Below are 21,395 nucleotides of genomic sequence, written 5' to 3'. Positions count from 1 at the left end.
TGGTTGATCTTTTAACAAATCAATAGTCGTATCCTACCAATATTATAAAAGCAAAAATATATAAGAATGGACATATTTTGATACTCTTTCACGTAAAAACTACTGAATGAGTTTTTATGGAACTTTACAATTATATAGTTTAAACATCAGAATAACATATAGGCTACGATTTACCGCAGGAAAATAACTCATTCCCACAGGAAAAAATTGGTACAAGTTTAAAATAAATTGCTTCAAATAAAACAAATAAACATTTATTTTTTGCCAACCTTTTAATTTCGTTACTTAATTAACAAATTACAATATTTATTATTTAAAATAGATGCCACCTTAAACTTGTGGCACAGCATCTCTGCAAAGCACTTTACTTTTCTTCCAGTCTGATTCGAAATGATTTGAACAAGGCCGAGAATGTTTTGAAGGCTTCCAATTTTTCCTGTGCTATAGCTTTAACCCAAACATCTTTTAATTGTTCTCAAGCCAGAAACCTGCAAATAACAATAAAATCCATACTTAAATACCTTTTTTTTCTCCTAACCTAAAGCAGTCATTATCAATAAAGTACTTCATTCCTACTCAAGTATCGATAATTGCACAACACTATGGAAGTTATATTTTGCATTTTTTCTAAAAACTAAGCTTATTATGATTTCATTTCAATGATTACGGTTAGATAAAACATAGATGATTAAGAAAATAAGGTAAATTAACTTATTTATAATACAATTAACAAAAAAATTGATCAAAACACTAACCTGTGAAATGACAAATTTCTATCTTCGTTCGATTTCACATTACTACGGCTTTTACAGCCGTAAGCAACACAAGCCATGTTATCTTTAGTCAATTGTCTTTTCATAAAATAACAAATTAAACTAAAACACTCGTTTTTCACTTCAAAAAAAATAATTAACCCTTATTAAAACGCTGGGAGCTATACTTCCCACGTCTCAGATTGAAGTAAATCGTGTTTTATTTTTATATGCTTAAACCTAATGCAGTGTAATATTTATCTACGCAATCTTAACATTTTAGAGAACTTTTTTTCATGGAAACACTTTTCAGAGACTTATTACATGTCATGGTAAACACACGTCAAAGTTAGGTGACGTGATTTTGCAGCCGAAAACGACCGTTATTTTTTAGTTTTTGGTGTAGTGCTCAAAAAAAATTAGATAAGTAGATTTGAGTTCTAGCTATGTAAACTAGACTATATTACGGTTGCGTGAAACGTAAAAATATGCCCAGAATCTTTTGTATATACCTTGGTAGAGTCGATTGAAATTAAGTCTTTAAGTGGGAAGATATCATCCCAGTGTTCGTCACTGCACACGACATTCGGAAATTCTATATATAAAATCTGTGTGTCTAAAAAATCTTTTTTAGTTGGTATAAGCAACTTATTTATTGTTATTCGTTATTTCCTGATCAGATAATTAGAAATCTTAACTCAATACATTAGTATTTATAGTACGACATAAAAGAGATGAAATTAATTATTTTGGAACTAATTCGTTTTTCATTACCTGGCAACCCTGAATTGGCAATGTAGCTGTCAAGTTGAATAAAAATTTGTTGTTTTTTTCGTGAAGTGGAGAATTATTGAGATAAAATTGTTATTTAGAACAAGAAATTTAAATAAAAAAGGAGACATCGTGAAAAAGGTTAAACGTAGCGGTGTCCGTGATGTGGTGTATAAAGTTTTTATTCGGTGTTTGTCCGAATTTCAAGCTGGAAATTTATTGACTGATTTGGAAAACGTTTACAAACGTACAGCAGAATATACCGGTGAGATTCCATTTATTTTTGCTCAGTACTACGTAAAATAGAATATTCCATTAGTGACGAGTGTTTAATGTATGTATGTATGGCGATTATTACGTTTTCGCAATTTAATTTGAGGTTATTTGTATGTAAACAAAAACTAGTTTTTTATAGTGCGACCAGCACAATTTGAGTCAAGCAGTTATATCCAATCCAACCAGCCTCAAATAAAGTACCTAGTTTAGATTTTACTACATAGTATAGTGATAACTGTTTTCATACAGCTATCTATCTATTAATCAATCAAACCATAAGAAAAATAATCATATTTACTGTATCATATTTACAGATACTGAAGATGCCCCGTACCCTCTTGCCAGTACTTCGAAACAGAGTGATGATCAGTCCTTTGAAGGAGTAGAATATTTAGATTTTGATGAATTACTTATATTAATGTACAAAATTTATCTACAAAAAAAATAAAAATATGTGGTTTTCAAATCGCCTTGTTTTTTCCTACCCGACGGACCCAGAAAGAGGGTAATGTGTTTGAGCTGCATGTATGCTTGTTTGTTTGTATGTTTGATTCTATGTGCGCCTCTGCAGTCTAAGCACTTGACCGATTTTTATAAAATAACTAATTCCAAATACATTTAAGTAAAATTTGACCTAGGTAGGTCAATTAAAATACTAATGTATTTTTGTCTTAAATTTACACTATTGCTACAATGAAACAATTATAACGGTTTAAATCGCGGTATTTATTTTAGATTATATATATAGATTTTTGGATTTTTATTCTATAGTATCAAGATCGCTTGCGTCGCAGTATCAGTGTTGCTATATGAGCGACGGTGGCGCCCTCATTTATTTTCATCTCTTTTGTGTCGCACTGTACCTATTGTTTTTATTTTGTTTTAGAAAAATGCCATTTTTATGTTGAAGTCATTCATTTTTCAATTTCCGAATTCTTCCCTCAGTAAAAGAAACTTGCATTGATGAGTACTTTCACCTCCTTTATTAAAAAACTTGATCTTTATAATTTTTTACGATAACATTAAATTCACAAGTGGAGTCAGGGCAACTAACTAGTGTTTTAAAATATTGATGTCTGGAGAGGACACTGGGAGCTATAGTTCCCACCTTTCCAAACTTTTTACAACAGAGAACAGATGACGGGATATATACTTCCCACCGAAAAAAGGATACTTCCCCCCCACTAACCCCTTTTTTGTGTGTATTTTTTAAATCTACGACCCAAAATTACCCAGGAACGTATATTACTTTTTTGTTAGCTCCTCCACAGGCTCGCGTTTGAATAAGGGTTAAAATAACCAAGCGATGATCACCAGACTGGTGATCAAAACAAATTGAAATGGCTACATGTCATTTCAAACTGTCGAACTGACATTTATCTGTCCTCTTTTTTCGCATGATATTTTGCCATAAGCTAAAAAGGCCAAACTAGTGCGTTATTGTTCAATTAATTGTTACTTCTCCAGGCTAGTTAATTGCTCCGAGTTCAACACGCAATTGATACCTACCCATCCCTATTTGTCACACACACATCTGTGTATATAGTATCTATAGCTCATCAGTCATCTGCCTACGATGCAGCGCACTATGCACAGGCACTATGCAATTTGTGCAATACACGCGCTCTATACTATTGTAATATATACTCTAAGGGAGATACAGTGTATATATCATATGAGGAAATCTATTTTGCTATTTTTTATAAGAATACTAAGAAAATTCGTATTATAATTTATAATAATTCAGGTTTATAATCAGTTTATTATATTTTACTCTGTGGTCACTGGTCAATTCATTATTTCTGTCAACCGTAGACAGTTCTCTGTCTACGCTGTCAACTGTCAGCATCCATGTGAATGCTGTGTGAAATAAAATATTAAATAAGTATTTGTGAACAATAATTTGTGAATTTGTGAATGTCGAATGACGGAAAAGCACATGCTGTGGCACATCACAGTGCAAAGAGAATACAATTTGCACAGTGGCACATTGGCAAAGTTGTGGTAACGCAGCACTACTGTACCATTCCTAAAATAAAATTGAATTGAATTGAAAAAGTTTAAATTTGAAAACAAACAGAAACAGGGAAGCTGGAAAGCGTATCTTTGCATTTTATAAGCTTAAGGAATCAAATAATTCACAGTTTAAAGTAAACACATATTACGAATGAATTGTATTGAATCCAATTGTAGACATAATAAAAATGGATTTGTCCATATTTAATAATATTGAAATCTCAGATCCCACAAGCAAGGATCAGATTTCAATACTTTTGGAAGACTTACGAACAGAAGAGGAAGATTTTATTGAGGTATGGAATGACACTAGACTACTAATTACTTATTTATTTGATTTTTATATATAGTAATGATAATGAAATTGTTATCTTATTAAAAGACAAAAAGGTTATATTGTTTCTTTTTTACCTTTTTGTCTTATAATAAGATAACAATTTCATTATCATTACTAATATTATAAAAAAACGAAACTGTTAGTTAAATTAAAAGACAATGTAGAAACTTGTAGATAAACTAGACTCCATGATTATAACGTGGGAGCAGCCATGGTATCAGAAAACTGGATGGTTAACAAGAAGGCTAAAACAATCAAGTGATGATGAGAAATTTTGTGAAGATAAAATGAGTAAAGCTGAGTGTGATCGAATACACAAAAATTGGAAAAAGTTTGTAAAGGTAATAACAAAACTTTCAATGAAATTTAAATATATTTAGTAGTGTAGTAGGAGTAGTTAAATTAACCTAATTAGGTAGTTGAGTTTTGTTTTTTGCATCTTTTTTTTTCAGCACTTCAACCTGCCAAATAAACCAATGTGTCTTGCAAGATGGCGCAATAAAGATAGAAACAAAAGAGGACAGGAAGAGAAAGTAAGGCGTTTTGTCATTTCATTCTTAGCACAAAAACTTGAAAGAAATCTCTATCAGGTCTTCCACTACTTTGTGGCAAAATATGCTAGTCCCAACAGAGGCAAATATACTGAGCTTGAATTAAAAATCATTAAAATGTGTATGTATCATTTTCCAAAAAATGGCATTCAATATGCCTCCCGAATACTTTGTAGAGAACCTAGAGGTATATATAAAAGGCTAGCCCAAGACTGTGAAGGTAAAATAAATGCTCATTTAATAGTTTAATTTATTTTTTATTAGTTTACTTTAGAATCATTATATTATTGTAGTCATCACAAATAACAGTTTAATAATATATTGTAGAAAGAATATTGTACATACATATATTTAAACTTTTTGATGCAATCATATTATGATTATGATTCTTGTGCCTTTTTTCAGAGCATTTATTGCACAGAAACAAAGAGAAATGGTCTTTGCCATTGGCAACAAAATTTTTGAAACACCTTATGGATTACTCTGGTTATTCACTGGAAGAGTTAAAATATAAAAGATTTGATACATCAATTTGGAAGAAGCTTGAAATAGACATGGACAAGTATTATCTGACTTTACAAAAATTTTGGTACTACTACCTGCATGTACAACTGTTTGTTAAACGAGATGTAAAGATAAGAAAGCTGAGGAAGAAGATACTACTATTGTAAGTTAGAGAAGAGGTTCTATAAAAGTAGCTTGTGTTTTGTTACGGGCCTTTTTATTCCAAATTTCATCTAAATTGGTGGTGCATGCTTTTGTTTGCCTGATGCAAAACAGTAATCATTGAAAAAAAAAATTAATTAGTTTACATATTTTATCTATCAAAGGTCAAATAGCTCAATATTATTTTTATTATATTTTTAGGTTGAGGAAATATCCATATCAAGTTTGGACAGACATTCGATGGAAAGAAATACAGAAACATTTCCCTGATGGAATGACAAATAACTTTTTATATGATACTACAACTAGGGCCATTAGCAAATATGAAAATTATTTAACAAGCCCCATTGAAAATATTATAGAATATGGCCTAGTGAGGATAAAGCAAGATAGTAACAAGAGATTGAAGACTCTAATTTTAAACAGTGAAGGCATGTTAGAAGTCATTAATTATAAAAAAAAGTAATAACAATTTTACTTCTCAAAATGAGAATTAACTTGGTGCTGTTTGCCTATAAATTGATTTGTAATAATTTTTATTGAATAAAAAAGCTTTTGGCTGCAACTTTTTAAACTTGTAGTTTGCCTTAACATGCCTAAATTTTTCCCATAAAATCATTTTGTCTGAATTCAAACTGCATATTATAATTTTATATTACTCGTTCGGGCGTTCATGAACAATATCATCATAATTAATCATTTTTATTGAAAATAATCTTATATATAAAAATAAATCGCAAAATGTGTTGGTAAGCGCATAACTCGAGAACGGCTGAACCGATTTCGATAATTCTTTTTATTATATTCCTTGAAGTACGAGGATGGTTCTTATGTAGAGAAAACGTAAATATTACGTACCACGGGCGAAGCCGGGGCGGACCGCTAGTATTCATATATTTTTCTTTCATGATTTCAAAATATCTCCATACCAAATTTCATGCAAATTGGTTCAGTAGTTTAGGCGTGATTGAGTAACAGACAGACAGACAGAGTTACTTTGGCATTTATAATATTAGTATGGATAAAATCTATGCGACTATTAAAATATTATTTTAACTACATATCAGAAAAAGATTCAAATAGGTACATGCTTGAGATTTAGGCTGGATTGCACCAAGTTAAGGCCGCTGCATACGTGACGGGAAAATACCTCGGACGGGACGTGAGCGGGACGGGCACGTGATTGCCTCGTTCACAACGGGAACGTGGTGCAAACGCATACGCACCGTGACGTGATTCGGATCTAACGTGCTAGTGTTGTGAACAACGAAAGATGGATTTATAATAGTTTAATTTATAATATAAGTATGTATATATAAGATTATTTATAATATTTAAATTTATAATAGCTGTTATAATTTTGTAATGGTTTTTGTAATTATTTATTGTAATTTACAATATATTTGCATGCTCAATTACGAGCCAGAATGTTTAAGAGTCTATGTAATATGTACCTGCCTAACATCTTTGTAATCTACATTCTGCAAATAAAATTATTTTGGCATTTTAAACATAAAATACGTAATTCAGAACACGATGAAGTGTCACAGGAATCATCATAGGTGAAAAGGACTATAGTTAGGAATACCACAATATATTCATTAAAATAACACTAACCGTTTTCACTGAATGATAATTCCACAGCAACTTTACGCCATAAATAATTTTTATATTTTGTGTCTAAATATTGTGGGTTCGCTAAATTATACAAAGCTGGATATGAGCGTACACATTCGATCAGTTTTTCATCATCCATTTTCGATAGGAGTTGGAAGGCGTCACTATTATCTCTCCGGCACGAACGGAGCGACTCTATATTACTTGCTCTGTGGGAGCGACTGTGCATACGTAGCGAAATCACGGGCGGGACGGGGCACGCACGGGGCGGGACGGGACGGGGACGTGCTAAACATCGTCGGTGACGATATTTTTCCCGTCCACGTTCCCGGCCCGTCGATGTTCCCGTGACATATACGTGTTTGGATACATTTTGTATGCAACGATGTTTCCAAAACTTCCCGTCACGTCCCGTCCGGAAAAAATCCCGTCACGTATGCAGCGGCCTTTACTTAGCAACAATAATAAATCTTTAATAAATAAACATGTTAAGTAGAAAAACGGTTAAGTTACGATGATAACACCATGTTACATCAACAATAAGAAGAAACACATTAGACTTTTCATTGATAAGTAAATTCTATGCTAAAAAAATATGCTGGTGCAACCCATTTCGCTATCTCTGTAAAAATTACCGTTACTGTTTGACAATTGACATAAGTCATAAACCTTATCTATAATAGATAACAAAGTCTCAAGTCAAATGACATCTCATTTGTATTTGACAAGTTTTTGACAGTTATTTAACGTTAACAATAGCTATAGCCAAATGACCAAAAGTGTTAATAATTGTAAAAATTGCATGAAGAGCTTTACTAGTAAATCTACAGAGGATAATATTTATTCTTACATGCGCCAAAGAGAATATAAACTTTAAAAAAATAGTACTTTAATTTATCCAAGTTCCAAACTTCTAGTGTTGTACAGGGAAGCAAGTTGTTTAATACATAATTATTTAAACGATAACTGTATCCAAAACAAAATTGGGGCAAATTTAAGAGAAAAAATTCAAGATTTGGAGTTTTCCTGGTTAGGGTGTCAGAAAACACACAATATGTGTTTAAAAAAAATGTTTTTAACATATATTGTTAGGCTTCATGTCCATAACTGGAGCAATATTATAAATAAAATTTTAAAGGGAGCTATATAGAGGAGATATATGTGCAAAAAATGGCAGGAATCCATAAAATTGCTTTAATGAAATAAAAAACAAATAAATTAAGAAAAAGAGCATTAAATAAATAAACATTGAAAACGAAATCTGTTTTATTTTTAATACCTATTCGCAATAATAACGCTTGGAACTTACTTAATATCTAGTACTTAGTCTGTGCTAGTACGTAGTATTTTTATCGATACAATGGGCACCTCACTAAAGTATCGATAGTCAGATATAGATATCGAACTGGTAGGCAACACTACTTTTTACTGTCAAAATTGATAAGGCTACAGCAGCGCCACAACTGGCCAACTGAAACTATGGAAAACATCACTGTCGCATCTGTTACGTAGTAACTAATACTTAATCTGTGGTAACTAATACTTAATCTGTGGTAACTAATACTTAATCTGTGGTAACTAATACTTAATCTGTGGCTATAGCCGGTGAAACACGAGCTGTTATTGTAAGTGTTAAAATAATGACGTCCTTTAAAAAATTTCGTCTATATTTTCCCTAACCGCTCCTTTAACATGTTTATTATTGCTAAAGTAACATGATGCAATCTAGCCTTGCTGGTCCATTGATTGATTCTGATCATTAAATTCCTTAAGATCTTTCATTTATTACATCATAATATAAGCCTTTTTTATGATAAACCAATTACCAACGTTTTAAAAAAACGACGGTTAATTAAGTTTATATTAGCAGATAGATATGACATAGGATAAATAAAACGAAGCTTTTTAAAAACATGATTTATTATAATAATATCAGAGTTTAACAGTTAGAAATTTGCAATCTGTACAAGATATTTCAATAATTATTGCTAAATAAATCCGAGAATACACGTAGTCAACAATGTGAATATAAAACTTGTATTTCTAGACAATGCTAGCGAGTATATTACCTAATAAACTCATAACATGAACATGTAAAATCTGAGAAAATAACACAAAAATTACATTTAATTTACTACATAATTACACTATTTTCGAAGTGAAACTTCTTAAGGCGCGTTGAGAGTAAAATTTCAAGTTCGCGTTATGGCATTAACGTCCCGTCATGGAGTAAGGCGATAGTTTTAGTATTTTTGAATATTGCCAAAGAAGTTTCACTTCTGACATGTGTGCTCGGCACACACGCTCTTTTTTTGTACAGTATATTTGTGAACTAATATGATGACGTCATCCCTCTTCGTCGGAGCCGGGCAGCTCGTGCAGCGAGTACTAGAACACGGTGCGGCACAGCGGACAATTCGACTTCTTGCTCGTCTGGAACCATTTGCGCTGCAAATTGAGAAATAACACGTTATTATCTTTAAACACTTAGAAGTTCATAATACATACATCGAATTGACAAAACATGTACTGTCACTGCCGATGTACCACCACGCAACCAGCTGCAGATGTAGTTGTAACGTTACGTTGGTGCTTTTACAAGTCAGGCAGCTTTTACAGGAGCTTTAACAGGTCAGGAAGCTTTGACAGGTCAGGGAGCTTTTACAAGGGCTTTAACAGGTCAAGAAAGCTGTGACAGGTGCATTAACAGGTCAAGAAAGCTGTGACAGGTGCATTAACAGGTCAGGAAGCTGTAACAGGTGCTTTTACAGGTCAGGCAGCTGTGACAGGTGTTTTTACAGGTCAGGAAGCTGAGACAGGTGCTTTAACAGGTCATGGAGCTTTAACACGTGCTTTAACAGGTCAGAAAGCTTTAACACGTGCTTTAACAGGTCAGGAAGCTTCAACAGGTGCTTTAACAGGTCAGGGAGCTTTAACACGTGCTTTAACAGGTCAGAAAGCTTTAACACGTGCTAAAGCACAGGTCAGGAAGCTTTAACAGATGATTTAACAGGTCAGGGAGCTTAAACACCTGCTTTAACAGGTCAGGGGGCTTAAACACGTGCTTTAACAGGTCAGGGGGCTTTAACACGTGCTTTAACAGGTCAGGGAGCTTTAACACCTGCTTTAACAGGTCAGGGAGCTGTAACAGATGATTTAACAGGTCAGGGAGCTTAAACACGTGCTTTTACAGGTCAGGGAGCTGTAACAGATAATTTTACAGGTGCTTAAACAGGTCAGGGAGCTTTTACAGGAGCTTTAACAGGTCAGGGAGCTTTTACAGGAGCTTTAACAGGTCAGGGAGCTGTAACAGATAATTTTACAGGTCAGTGAGCTTTTACAGGTGCTTAAACAGGTCAGGGAGCTGTAACAGATAATTTTACAGGTCAGGGAGCTGTAACAGATAATTTTACAGGTCAGGGAGCTTTAACACGTGCTTTAATAGGTCAGGGAGCTTTAACACCTGCTTTAACAGGTCAGGGAGCTTTAACACGTGCTTTAACAGGTCAGGGAGCTTTAACAGGTCAGGGAGCTGTAACAGGTGCTTAAACAGGTCAGGGAGCTTTAACACGTGCTTTAACGGTCAGGGAGCTGTAACAGATAATTTTACAGGTCAGTGAGCTTTTACAGGTGCTTAAACAGGTCAGGGAGCTTTTACAGGTGCTTCAACAGGTCAGGGAGCTTTTACAGGAGCTTTAACAGGTCAGGGAGCTTTGACAGGAGCTTTAACAGGTCAGGGAGCTGTAACAGATAATTTTACAGGTCAGAGAGCTGTAACACGTGCTTTAACAGGTCAGGGAGCTGTAACAGATAATTTTACAGATCAGTGAGCTTTTACGGGTTCTTAAACAGGTGAAGGAGCTTAAACAGGTGCTTCAACAGGTCAGGGAGCTAATACAGGATCATTAACAGGTCAGGGAGCTGTAACAGGTGCTTAAACATGTCAGGGAGCTTTTACAGGAGCTTAAACAGGTCAGGGAGCTTCTACGGGAGCTTTTACAGGTCAGGGAGCTGTAACAGGAGCTTTAACAGGTCAGGGAGCTTTTACAGGTGCTCAAACAGGTCAGGGAGCTTTTACAGAAGCTTTAACAGGTCAGGGAGCTGTAACAGGTGATTTAACAGGTCAGGGAGCTGTAACAGGTGGTTTAACAGGTCAGGGAGCTGTAACAGATGATTTAACAGGTCAGTGAGCTTTTACAGGTGCTTTAACAGGTCAGGAAGCTGTAACAGTTGATTTAACAGGTCAGGGAGCTTAAACACGTGCTTTAACAGGTCAGGGAGCTTTAACACGTGCTTTAACAGGTCAGGGAGCTGTTACAGATAATTTTACAGGTCAGTGAGCTTTTACAGGTGCTTAAACAGGTCAGGGAGCTTTTACAGGAGCTTTAACAGGTCAGGGAGCTGTAACAGGTGCTTAAACATGTCAGGGAGCTTTTACAGGAGCTTAAACAGGTCAGGGAGCTTCTACGGGAGCTTTTACAGGTCAGGGAGCTGTAACAGGAGCTTTAACAGGTCAGGGAGCTTTTACAGGTGCTTCAACAGGTCAGGGAGCTTTTACAGGAGCTTTAACAGGTCAGGGAGCTGTAACAGGTGCTTAAACAGGTCAGGGAGCTGTAACAGGTGCTTAAACATGTCAGGGAGCTTTTACAGGAACTTTAACAGGAGCTTTAACAGGTCAGGAAGCTGTAACAGGTGCTTAAACAGGTCAGGGAGCTGTAACAGATAATTTTACAGGTCAGAGATTTTTAACACGTGCTTTAATAGGTCAGGGAGCTTTAACACCTGCTTTAACAGGTCAGGGAGCTTAAACACGTGCTTTAACAGGTCAGGGAGCTTTAAAACCTGCTTTAACAGGTCAGGAAGCTGTAACAGGTTCTTAAACAGGTCAGGGAGCTGTAACAGATGATTTAACAGGTCAAAGAGCTTTAACACGTGCTTTAACAGGTCAGGGAGCTTTAACACTTGCTTTAACAGGTCAGGGAGCTGTAACAGGTGCTTAAACAGGTCAGGGAGCTTTAACACGTGCTTTAACGGTCAGGGAGCTGTAACAGATAATTTTACAGGTCAGTGAGCTTTTACAGGTGCTTAAACAGGTCAGGGAGCTTTAACAGGTGCTTCAACAGGTCAGTGAGCTTTTACAGGTGCTTTAAGAGGTCAGGGAGCTTTAACAGGTGCTTCAACAGGTCAGGGAGCTTAAACAGGTGCTTCAACAGGTCAGTGAGCCTTTACAGGTGCTTAAACAGGTCAGGGAGCATTAAAAGGTGCTTCAACAGGTCAGGGAGCTTTTACAGGAGCTTTAACAGGTCAGGGAGCTGTAACAGATAATTTTACAGGTCAGAGAGCTGTAACAGGTGCTTAAAAATGTCAGGGAGCTTTAACATGTGCTTTAACAGGTCAGGGAGCTTTAACACCTGCTTTAACAGGTCAGGGAGCTTAAACACGTGCTTTGACAGGTCAGGGAGCTGTAACAGATAATTTTACAGGTGCTTAAACAGGTCAGGGAGCTTTTACAGGAGCTTTAACAGGTCAGGGAGCTTTTACAGGAGCTTTAACAGGTCAGGGAGCTTTTACAGGAGCTTTAACAGGTCAGGGAGCTGTAACAGATAATTTTACAGGTCAGTGAGCTTTTACAGGTGCTTAAACAGGTCAGGGAGCTTTAACAGGAGCTTTAACAGGTCAGGGAGCTGTATCAGGTGCTTAAACATGTCAGGGAGTTTTACAGGAGTTTTAACAGGTCAGGGAGCTTTAACGGGAGCTTTTACAGGTCAGGGAGCTGTTACAGGAGCTTTAACAGGTCAGAGAGCTTTTATAGGTGCTCAAACATGTCAGGGAGCTTTTACAGGTGCTCAAACAGGTCAGGGAGCTTTTACAGAAGCTTTAACAGGTCAGGGAGCTGTAACAGATAATTTTACAGGTCAGAGAGCTTTAACACGTGCTTTAACAGGTCAGGGAGCTGTAACAGATAATTTTACAGGTCAGTGAGCTTTTACAGGTGCTTAAACAGGTCAGGGAGCTTTAACAGGTGCTTCAACAGGTCAGGGAGCTTTTACAGGAGCTTTAACAGGTCTGGGAGCTTTAACACGTGCTTTAACAGGTCAGGAAGCTGTAACAGGTGCTTAAACAGGTCAGGGAGCTGTAACAGATGATTTAACAGGTCAGAAGGCTTTAACACGTGCTTTAACAGGTCAGGGAGCTTTTACAGGAACTTTAACAGGTCAGGGAGCTTTTACAGGAGCTTTAACAGGTCAGGGAGCTTTAACAGGTGCTTCAACAGGTCAGGGAGCTTTTACAGGAGCTTTAACAGGTCAGGGAGCTTTTACAGGAGCTTTAACAGGTCAGGGAGCTTTAACAGATAATTTTACAGGTCAGAGAGCTGTAACAGGTGCTTAAACATGTCAGGGAGCTTTTATAGGAACTTTAACAGGTCAGGGAGCTTTTACAGGAGCTTTAACAGGTCTGGGAGCTTTAACACGTGCTTTAACAGGTCAGGAAGCTGTAACAGGTGCTTAAACAGGTCAGGGAGCTGTAACAGATGATTTAACAGGTCAGAGAGCTTTAACACGTGCTTTAACAGGTCAGGGAGCTTTAACACCTGCTTTAACAGGTCAGGAAGCTGTAACAGATAATTTAACAGGTCAGTGAGCTTTAACAGGTGCTTAAAAGGTCAGGGAGCTTTAACAGGTGCTTCAACAGGTCAGGGAGCTTTTACAGGAGCTTTAACAGGTCAGGGAGCTGTAACAGGTGCTTAAACATGTCAGGAAGCTTTAATATGTGCTTTAACAGGTCAGGGAGCTTTAACACCTGCTTTAACAGGTCAGGGAGCTTTAACACGTGCTTTAACAGGCCACGGAGCTGTAACAGATAATTTTACAGGTCAGTGAGCTTTTACAGGTGCTTAAACAGGTCAGGGAGCTTAAACAGGTGCTTAAACAGGTCAGGGAGCTTTAACAGGTGCTTCAACAGGTCAGGGAGCTTTTACAGGAGCTTTACCAGGTCAGGGAGCTTTTACAGGAGCTTTAACAGGTCAGGGAGCTTTAACAGATAATTTTACAGGTCAGAGAGCTGTAACAGGTGCTAAAAGATGTCAGGGAGCTTTTACAGGAACTTTAACAGGTCAGGGAGCTTTTACAGGAGCTTTAACAGGTCAGGGAGCTTTAACACGTGCTTTAACAGGTCAGGGAGCTGAAACAGATAATTTTACAGGTAAGTGAGCTTTAACACGTGCTTTAACAGGTCAGGGAGCTGTAACAGATAATTTTACAGGTCAGTGAGCTTTTACAGGTGCTTAAACAGGTCAGGGAGCTTTAACAGGTGCTTCAACAGGTCAGGGAGCTTTTACAGGAGCTTTCATAGGTCAGGGAGCTTAAACACCTGCTTTAACAGGTCAGGAAGCTGTAACAGGTGCTTAAACAGGGCAGGGAGCTGTAACAGATGATTTAACAGGTCAGAGAGCTTTAACACGTGCTTTAACAGGTCAGGGAGCTTTAACACCTGCTTTAACAGGTCAGGAAGCTGTAACAGATAATTTTACAGGTCAGTGAGCTTTTACAGGTGCTTAAACAGGTCAGGGAGCTTTAACAGGTGCTTCAACAGGTCAGGGAGCTTTTACAGGTCAGGGAGCTGTAACAGGTGCTTAAACATGTCAGGAAGCTTTAATATGTGCTTTAACAGGTCAGGGAGCTTTAACACCTGCTTTAACAGGTCAGGGAGCTTTAACACGTGCTTAAACAGGTCAGGGAGCTTTAACAGGTGCTTCAACAGGTCAGGGAGCTGCAACAGTTGATTTAACAGGTCAGAGAGCTTTAACACGTGCTTTAGCAGGTCACGGAGCTGTAACAGATAATTTTACAGGTCAGTGAGCTTTTACAGGTGCTTAAACAGGTCAGGGAGCTTTAACAGGTGCTTCAACAGGTCAGGGAGCTTTTACAGGAGCTTTAACAGGTCAGGGAGCTTTTACAGGAGCTTTACCAGGTCAGGGAGCTTTAACAGATAATTTTACAGGTCAGAGAGCTGTAACAGGTGCTTAAACATGTCAGGGAGCTTTTACAGGAACTTTAACAGGTCAGGGAGCTTTTACAGGAGCTTTAACAGGTCTGGGAGCTTTAACACGTGCTTTAACAGGTCAGGAAGCTGTAACAGGTGCTTAAACAGGTCAGGGAGCTGTAACAGATGATTTAACAGGTCAGAAGGCTTTAACACGTGCTTTAACAGGTCAGGGAGCTTTTACAGGAACTTTAACAGGTCAGGGAGCTTTTACAGGAGCTTTAACAGGTCAGGGAGCTTTAACAGGTGCTTCAACAGGTCAGGGAGCTTTTACAGGAGCTTTAACAGGTCAGGGAGCTTTTACAGGAGCTTTAACAGGTCAGGGAGCTTTAACAGATAATTTTACAGGTCAGAGAGCTGTAACAGGTGCTTAAACATGTCAGGGAGCTTTTATAGGAACTTTAACAGGTCAGGGAGCTTTTACAGGAGCTTTAACAGGTCTGGGAGCTTTAACACGTGCTTTAACAGGTCAGGAAGCTGTAACAGGTGCTTAAACAGGTCAGGGAGCTGTAACAGATGATTTAACAGGTCAGAGAGCTTTAACACGTGCTTTAACAGGTCAGGGAGCTTTAACACCTGCTTTAACAGGTCAGGAAGCTGTAACAGATAATTTAACAGGTCAGTGAGCTTTAACAGGTGCTTAAAAGGTCAGGGAGCTTTAACAGGTGCTTCAACAGGTCAGGGAGCTTTTACAGGAGCTTTAACAGGTCAGGGAGCTGTAACAGGTGCTTAAACATGTCAGGAAGCTTTAATATGTGCTTTAACAGGTCAGGGAGCTTTAACACCTGCTTTAACAGGTCAGGGAGCTTTAACACGTGCTTTAACAGGCCACGGAGCTGTAACAGATAATTTTACAGGTCAGTGAGCTTTTACAGGTGCTTAAACAGGTCAGGGAGCTTAAACAGGTGCTTAAACAGGTCAGGGAGCTTTAACAGGTGCTTCAACAGGTCAGGGAGCTTTTACAGGAGCTTTACCAGGTCAGGGAGCTTTTACAGGAGCTTTAACAGGTCAGGGAGCTTTAACAGATAATTTTACAGGTCAGAGAGCTGTAACAGGTGCTTAAACATGTCAGGGAGCTTTTACAGGAACTTTAACAGGTCAGGGAGCTTTTACAGGAGCTTTAACAGGTCTGGGAGCTTTAACACGTGCTTTAACAGGTCTGGGAGCTTTAACACGTGCTTTAACAGGTCAGGAAGCTGTAACAGGTGCTTAAACAGGTCAGGGAGCTGTAACAGATGATTTAACAGGTCAGAGAGCTTTAACACGTGCTTTAACAGGTCAGGGAGCTTTAACACCTGCTTTAACAGGTCAGGAAGCTGTAACAGATAATTTTACAGGTCAGTGAGGTTTTACAGGTGCTTAAACAGGTCAGGGAGCTTTTACAGGAGCTTTAACAGGTCAGGGAGCTGTAACAGGTGCTTAAACATGTCAGGAAGCTTTAATATGTGCTTTAACAGGTCAGGGAGCTTTAACACCTGCTTTAACAGGTCAGGGAGCTGTAACAGATAATTTTACAGGTCAGTGAGCTTTAACACGTGCTTTAACAGGTCACGGAGCTGTAACAGATAATTTTACAGGTCAGTGAGCTTTTACAGGTGCTTAAACAGGTCAGGGAGCTTAAACAGGTGCTTAAACAGGTCAGGGAGCTTTAACAGGTGCTTCAACAGGTCAGGGAGCTTTTACAAGAGCTTTAACAGGTCAGGGAGCTTTTACAGGAGCTTTAACAGGTCAGGGAGTTTTAACAGATAATTTTACAGGTCAGAGAGCTGTAACAGGTGCTTAAACATGTCAGGGAGCTTTTACAGGAACTTTAACAGGTCAGGGAGCTTTTACAGGAGCTTTAACAGGTCTGGGAGCTTTAACACGTGCTTTAACAGGTCAGGGAGCTGTAACAGATAATTTTACAGGTCAGTGAGCTTTAACACGTGCTTTAACAGGTCACGGAGCTGTAACAGATAATTTTACAGGTCAGTGAGCTTTTACAGGTGCTTAAACAGGTCAGGGAGCTTTAACAGGTGCTTCAACAGGTCAGGGAGCTTTTACAGGAGCTTTCACAGGTCAGGGAGCTTTAACACCTGCTTTAACAGGTCAGGAAGCTGTAACAGGTGCTTAAACAGGTCAGGGAGCTGTAACAGATGATTTAACAGGTCAGAGAGCTTTAACACGTGCTTTAACAGGTCAGGGAGCTTTAACACCTGCTTTAACAGGTCAGGAAGCTGTAACAGGTGCTTAAACAGGTCAGGGAGCTGTAACAGATGATTTAACAGGTCAGAGAGCTTTAACGCGTGCTTTCACAGGTCAGGGAGCTGTAACAGATAATTTTACAGGTCAGTGAGCTTTTACAGGTGCTTAAACAGGTCAGGGAGCTTTAACAGGTGCTTCAACAGGTCAGGGAGCTTTTACAGGAGCTTTAACAGGTCAGGGAGCTGTAACAGGTGCTTAAACATGTCAGGAAGCTTTAATATGTGCTTTAACAGGTGAGGGAGCTTTAACATGTCAGGGAGCTTTAACACGTGCTTTAACAGGTCAGGGAGCTGTAACAGATAATTTTACAGGTCAGTGAGCTTTTACAGGTGCTTAAACAGATCAGGGAGCTTTAACAGGTGCTTCAACAGGTCAGGGAGCTGTAACAGGTGCTTAAAAATGTCAGGGAGCTTTTACAGGAACTTAAACAGGAGCTTTAACAGGTCAGGAAGCTTAAACAGGAGCTTTAACAGGTCAGGAAGCTGTAACAGGTGCTTAAACAGGTCAGGGAGCTGTAACAGATAATTTTACAGATCAGGGAGCTTTAACACGTGCTTTAATAGGTCAGGGAGCTTTAACACCTGCTTTAACAGGTCAGGGAGCTTTAACACGTGCTTTAACAGGTCAGGGAGCTTTAAAACCTGCTTTAACAGGTCAGGAAGCTGTAACAGGTTCTTAAACAGGTCAGGGAGCTGTAACAGATGATTTAACAGGTCAAAGAGCTTTAACACGTGCTTTAACAGGTCAGGGAGCTTTAACACCTGCTTTAACAGGTCAGGAAGCTGTAACAGGTGCTTAAACAGGTCAGGGAGCTGTAACAGGTGCTTAAACATGTCAGGGAGCTTTTACAGGAACTTAAACAGGAGCTTTAACAGGTCAGGAAGCTGTAACAGGTGCTTAAACAGGTCAGGGAGCTGTAACAGATAATTTTACAGATCAGGGAGCTTTAACACGTGCTTTAATAGGTCAGGGAGCTTTAACACCTGCTTTAACAGGTCAGGGAGCTTTAACACGTGCTTTAACAGGTCAGGGAGCTTTAAAACCTGCTTTAACAGGTCAGGAAGCTGTAACAGGTTCTTAAACAGGTCAGGGAGCTGTAACAGATGATTTAACAGGTCAAAGAGCTTTAACACGTGCTTTAACAGGTCAGAGAGCTTTAACACGTGCTTTAACAGGTCAGGGAGCTGTAACAGATAATTTTACAGGTCAGTGAGCTTTTACAGGTGCTTAAACAGGTCAGGGAGCTTTAACAGGTGCTTCAACAGGTCAGGGAGCTGTAACAGATAATTTTACAGGTCAGAGAGCTGTAACAGGTGCTTAAACATGTCAGGGAGCTTTAACATGTGCTTTAACAGGTCAGGGAGCTTTAACACGTGCTTTAACAGGTCAGAGAGCTTTAACACGTGCTTTAACAGGTCAGGGAGCTGTAACAGATAATTTTACAGGTCAGTGAGCTTTTACAGGTGCTTAAACAGGTCAGGGAGCTTTTACAGGTGCTTCAACAGGTCAGGGAGCTTTTACAGGAGCTTTAACAGGTCAGGGAGCTTTGACAGGAGCTTTAACAGGTCAGGGAGCTGAAACAGATAATTTTACAGGTCAGAGAGCTGTAACAGGTTCTTAAACAGGTGAGGGAGCTGTAACAGGTGCTTAAACATGTCAGGGAGCTTTTACAGGAGCTTTAACAGGTCAGGAAGCTTTTACAGGTGCTCAAACAGGTCAGGGAGCTTTTACAGAAGCTTTAACAGGTCAGGGAGCTGTAACAGGTGATTTAACAGGTCAGGGAGCTGTAACAGGTGGTTTAACAGGTCAGGGAGCTTTAACAGGTCAGGGAGCTTTAACACGTGCTTTAACAGGTCAGAGAGCTTTAACACGTGCTTTAACAGGTCAGGGAGCTGTAACAGATAATTTTACAGGTCAGTGAGCTTTTACAGGTGCTTAAACAGGTCAGGGAGCTTTTACAGGTGCTTCAACAGGTCAGGGAGCTTTTACAGGAGCTTTAACAGGTCAGGGAGCTTTGACAGGAGCTTTAACAGGTCAGGGAGCTGTAACAGATAATTTTACAGGTCAGAGAGCTGTAACACGTGCTTTAACAGGTCAGGGAGCTGTAACAGATAATTTTACAGATCAGTGAGCTTTTACGGGTTCTTAAACAGGTGAAGGAGCTTAAACAGGTGCTTCAACAGGTCAGGGAGCTAATACAGGATCATTAACAGGTCAGGGAGCTGTAACAGGTGCTTAAACATGTCAGGGAGCTTTTACAGGAGCTTAAACAGGTCAGGGAGCTTCTACGGGAGCTTTTACAGGTCAGGGAGCTGTAACAGGAGCTTTAACAGGTCAGGGAGCTTTTACAGGTGCTCAAACAGGTCAGGGAGCTTTTACAGAAGCTTTAACAGGTCAGGGAGCTGTAACAGGTGATTTAACAGGTCAGGGAGCTGTAACAGGTGGTTTAACAGGTCAGGGAGCTGTAACAGATGATTTAACAGGTCAGTGAGCTTTTACAGGTGCTTTAACAGGTCAGGAAGCTGTAACAGTTGATTTAACAGGTCAGGGAGCTTAAACACGTGCTTTAACAGGTCAGGGAGCTTTAACACGTGCTTTAACAGGTCAGGGAGCTGTTACAGATAATTTTACAGGTCAGTGAGCTTTTACAGGTGCTTAAACAGGTCAGGGAGCTTTTACAGGAGCTTTAACAGGTCAGGGAGCTGTAACAGGTGCTTAAACATGTCAGGGAGCTTTTACAGGAGCTTAAACAGGTCAGGGAGCTTCTACGGGAGCTTTTACAGGTCAGGGAGCTGTAACAGGAGCTTTAACAGGTCAGGGAGCTTTTACAGGTGCTCAAACAGGTCAGGGAGCTTTTACAGACGCTTTAACAGGTCAGGGAGCTGTAACACGTGCTTTAACAGGTCAGGGAGCTTTTACACGTGCTTTAACAGGTCAGGGAGCTGTTACAGATAATTTTACAGGTCAGTGAGCTTTTACAGGTGCTTAAACAGGTCAGGGAGCTTTTACAGGAGCTTTAACAGGTCAGGGAGCTGTAACAGATAATTTTACAGGTCAGAGAGCTGTAACAGGTTCTTAAACAGGTGAGGGAGCTTAAACAGGTGCTTCAACAGGTCAGGGAGCTAAAACAGGATCATTAACAGGTCAGGGAGCTGTAACAGGTGCTTAAACATGTCAGGGAGCTTTTACAGGAGCTTAAACAGGTCAGGGAGCTTTTACGGGAGCTTTTACAGGTCAGGGAGCTTTTACAGGTCAGGGAGCTTTTACAGGTCAGGGAGCTGTTACAGGAGCTTTAACAGGTCAGGGAGCTTTTACAGGTGCTCAAACAGGTCAGGAAGCTTTTACAGAAGCTTTAACAGGTCAGGGAGCTGTAACAGGTGATTTAACAGGTCAGGGAGCTGTAACAGGTGGTTTAACAGGTCAGGGAGCTTTTACAGGTGCTTTAACAGGTCAGGAAGCTGTAACAGTTGATTTAACAGGTCAGGGAGCTTAAACACGTGCTTTAACAGGTCAGGGAGCTTTAACACGTGCTTTAACAGGTCAGGGAGCTGTTACAGATAATTTTACAGGTCAGTGAGCTTTTACAGGTGCTTAAACAGGTCAGGGAGCTTTTACAGGATCTTTAACAGGTCAGGGAGCTGTAACAGGTGCTTAAACATGTCAGGGAGCTTTTACAGGTGCTTAAACAGGTCAGGGAGCTTTAACAGGTGCTGTAACAGGTCAGGGAGCTGTTACAGGAGCTCAAACAGGTAAGGGAGCTTTTACAGGTGCTCAAACAGGTCAGGGAGCTTTTACAGAAGCTTTAACAGGTCAGGGAGCTGTAACAGGTGATTTAACAGGTCAGGGAGCTGTAACAGGTGGTTTAACAGGTCAGGGAGCTGTAACAGATAATTTTACAGGTCAGTGAGCTTTTACAGGAGCTTTAACAGGTCAAGGAGCTGTAATAGTTAATTTAACAGGTCAGGGAGCTGTTACAGGTGCTATTACAGGTCAGGGAGCTTTTACAGAAGCTTTAACAGGTCAGGGAGCTGTAACAGATGATTGAACAGGTCAGGGATCTGAAACAGATGATTTAACAGGTCAGGGAGCTTTTACAGGTCAGGGAGCTTTTACAGGTGCTCA

General features: G+C 39.1%; 2 protein-coding genes across 3 annotated transcripts in view; one reads left to right on the top strand and one right to left on the bottom strand.

Annotated features, from left to right (window-relative positions):
• The first annotated feature begins 3,692 nt into the window (after positions 1-3,692).
• On the top strand, positions 3,693-5,943 carry LOC149905494 (uncharacterized). Of its 2 annotated transcripts, none has more exons than XM_090106688.1 (5): positions 3,693-4,111; positions 4,317-4,493; positions 4,605-4,923; positions 5,109-5,370; positions 5,571-5,943. In XM_090106688.1, exons 1-5 carry the CDS (start codon positions 4,004-4,006, stop codon positions 5,833-5,835), a joined length of 1,131 nt encoding a protein of 376 aa, XP_089962814.1. In that variant the 5' UTR covers positions 3,693-4,003; the 3' UTR covers positions 5,836-5,943. The 2 variants fall into 2 exon arrangements, with proteins under 2 accessions (XP_089962814.1, XP_089962815.1); XM_090106689.1 differs by having other exon boundaries at positions 3,991-4,111; positions 4,327-4,493.
• A 2,945-nt stretch (positions 5,944-8,888) lies between these two features.
• The window catches only part of Ltn1 (E3 ubiquitin-protein ligase listerin), a 38,039-nt gene continuing 25,532 nt past the window's right edge, over positions 8,889-21,395 (bottom strand). The window contains exon 26 of the mRNA XM_090106114.1: positions 8,889-9,434. Coding sequence (XP_089962240.1) covers positions 9,375-9,434 — 60 coding nt within the window. The 3' untranslated portion in view covers positions 8,889-9,374. The remainder of the gene's footprint in view (positions 9,435-21,395) is intronic.

Source organism: Colias eurytheme, chromosome 10 (assembly GCF_061535395.1).
Source record: "Colias eurytheme isolate Ceu_HAF_F1 chromosome 10, ilColEury1 Martin Lab GWU primary, whole genome shotgun sequence".
Taxonomy (NCBI): Eukaryota; Metazoa; Arthropoda; class Insecta; order Lepidoptera; family Pieridae; genus Colias; species Colias eurytheme.
This window is presented reverse-complemented; position numbering and strand designations above follow the sequence as displayed.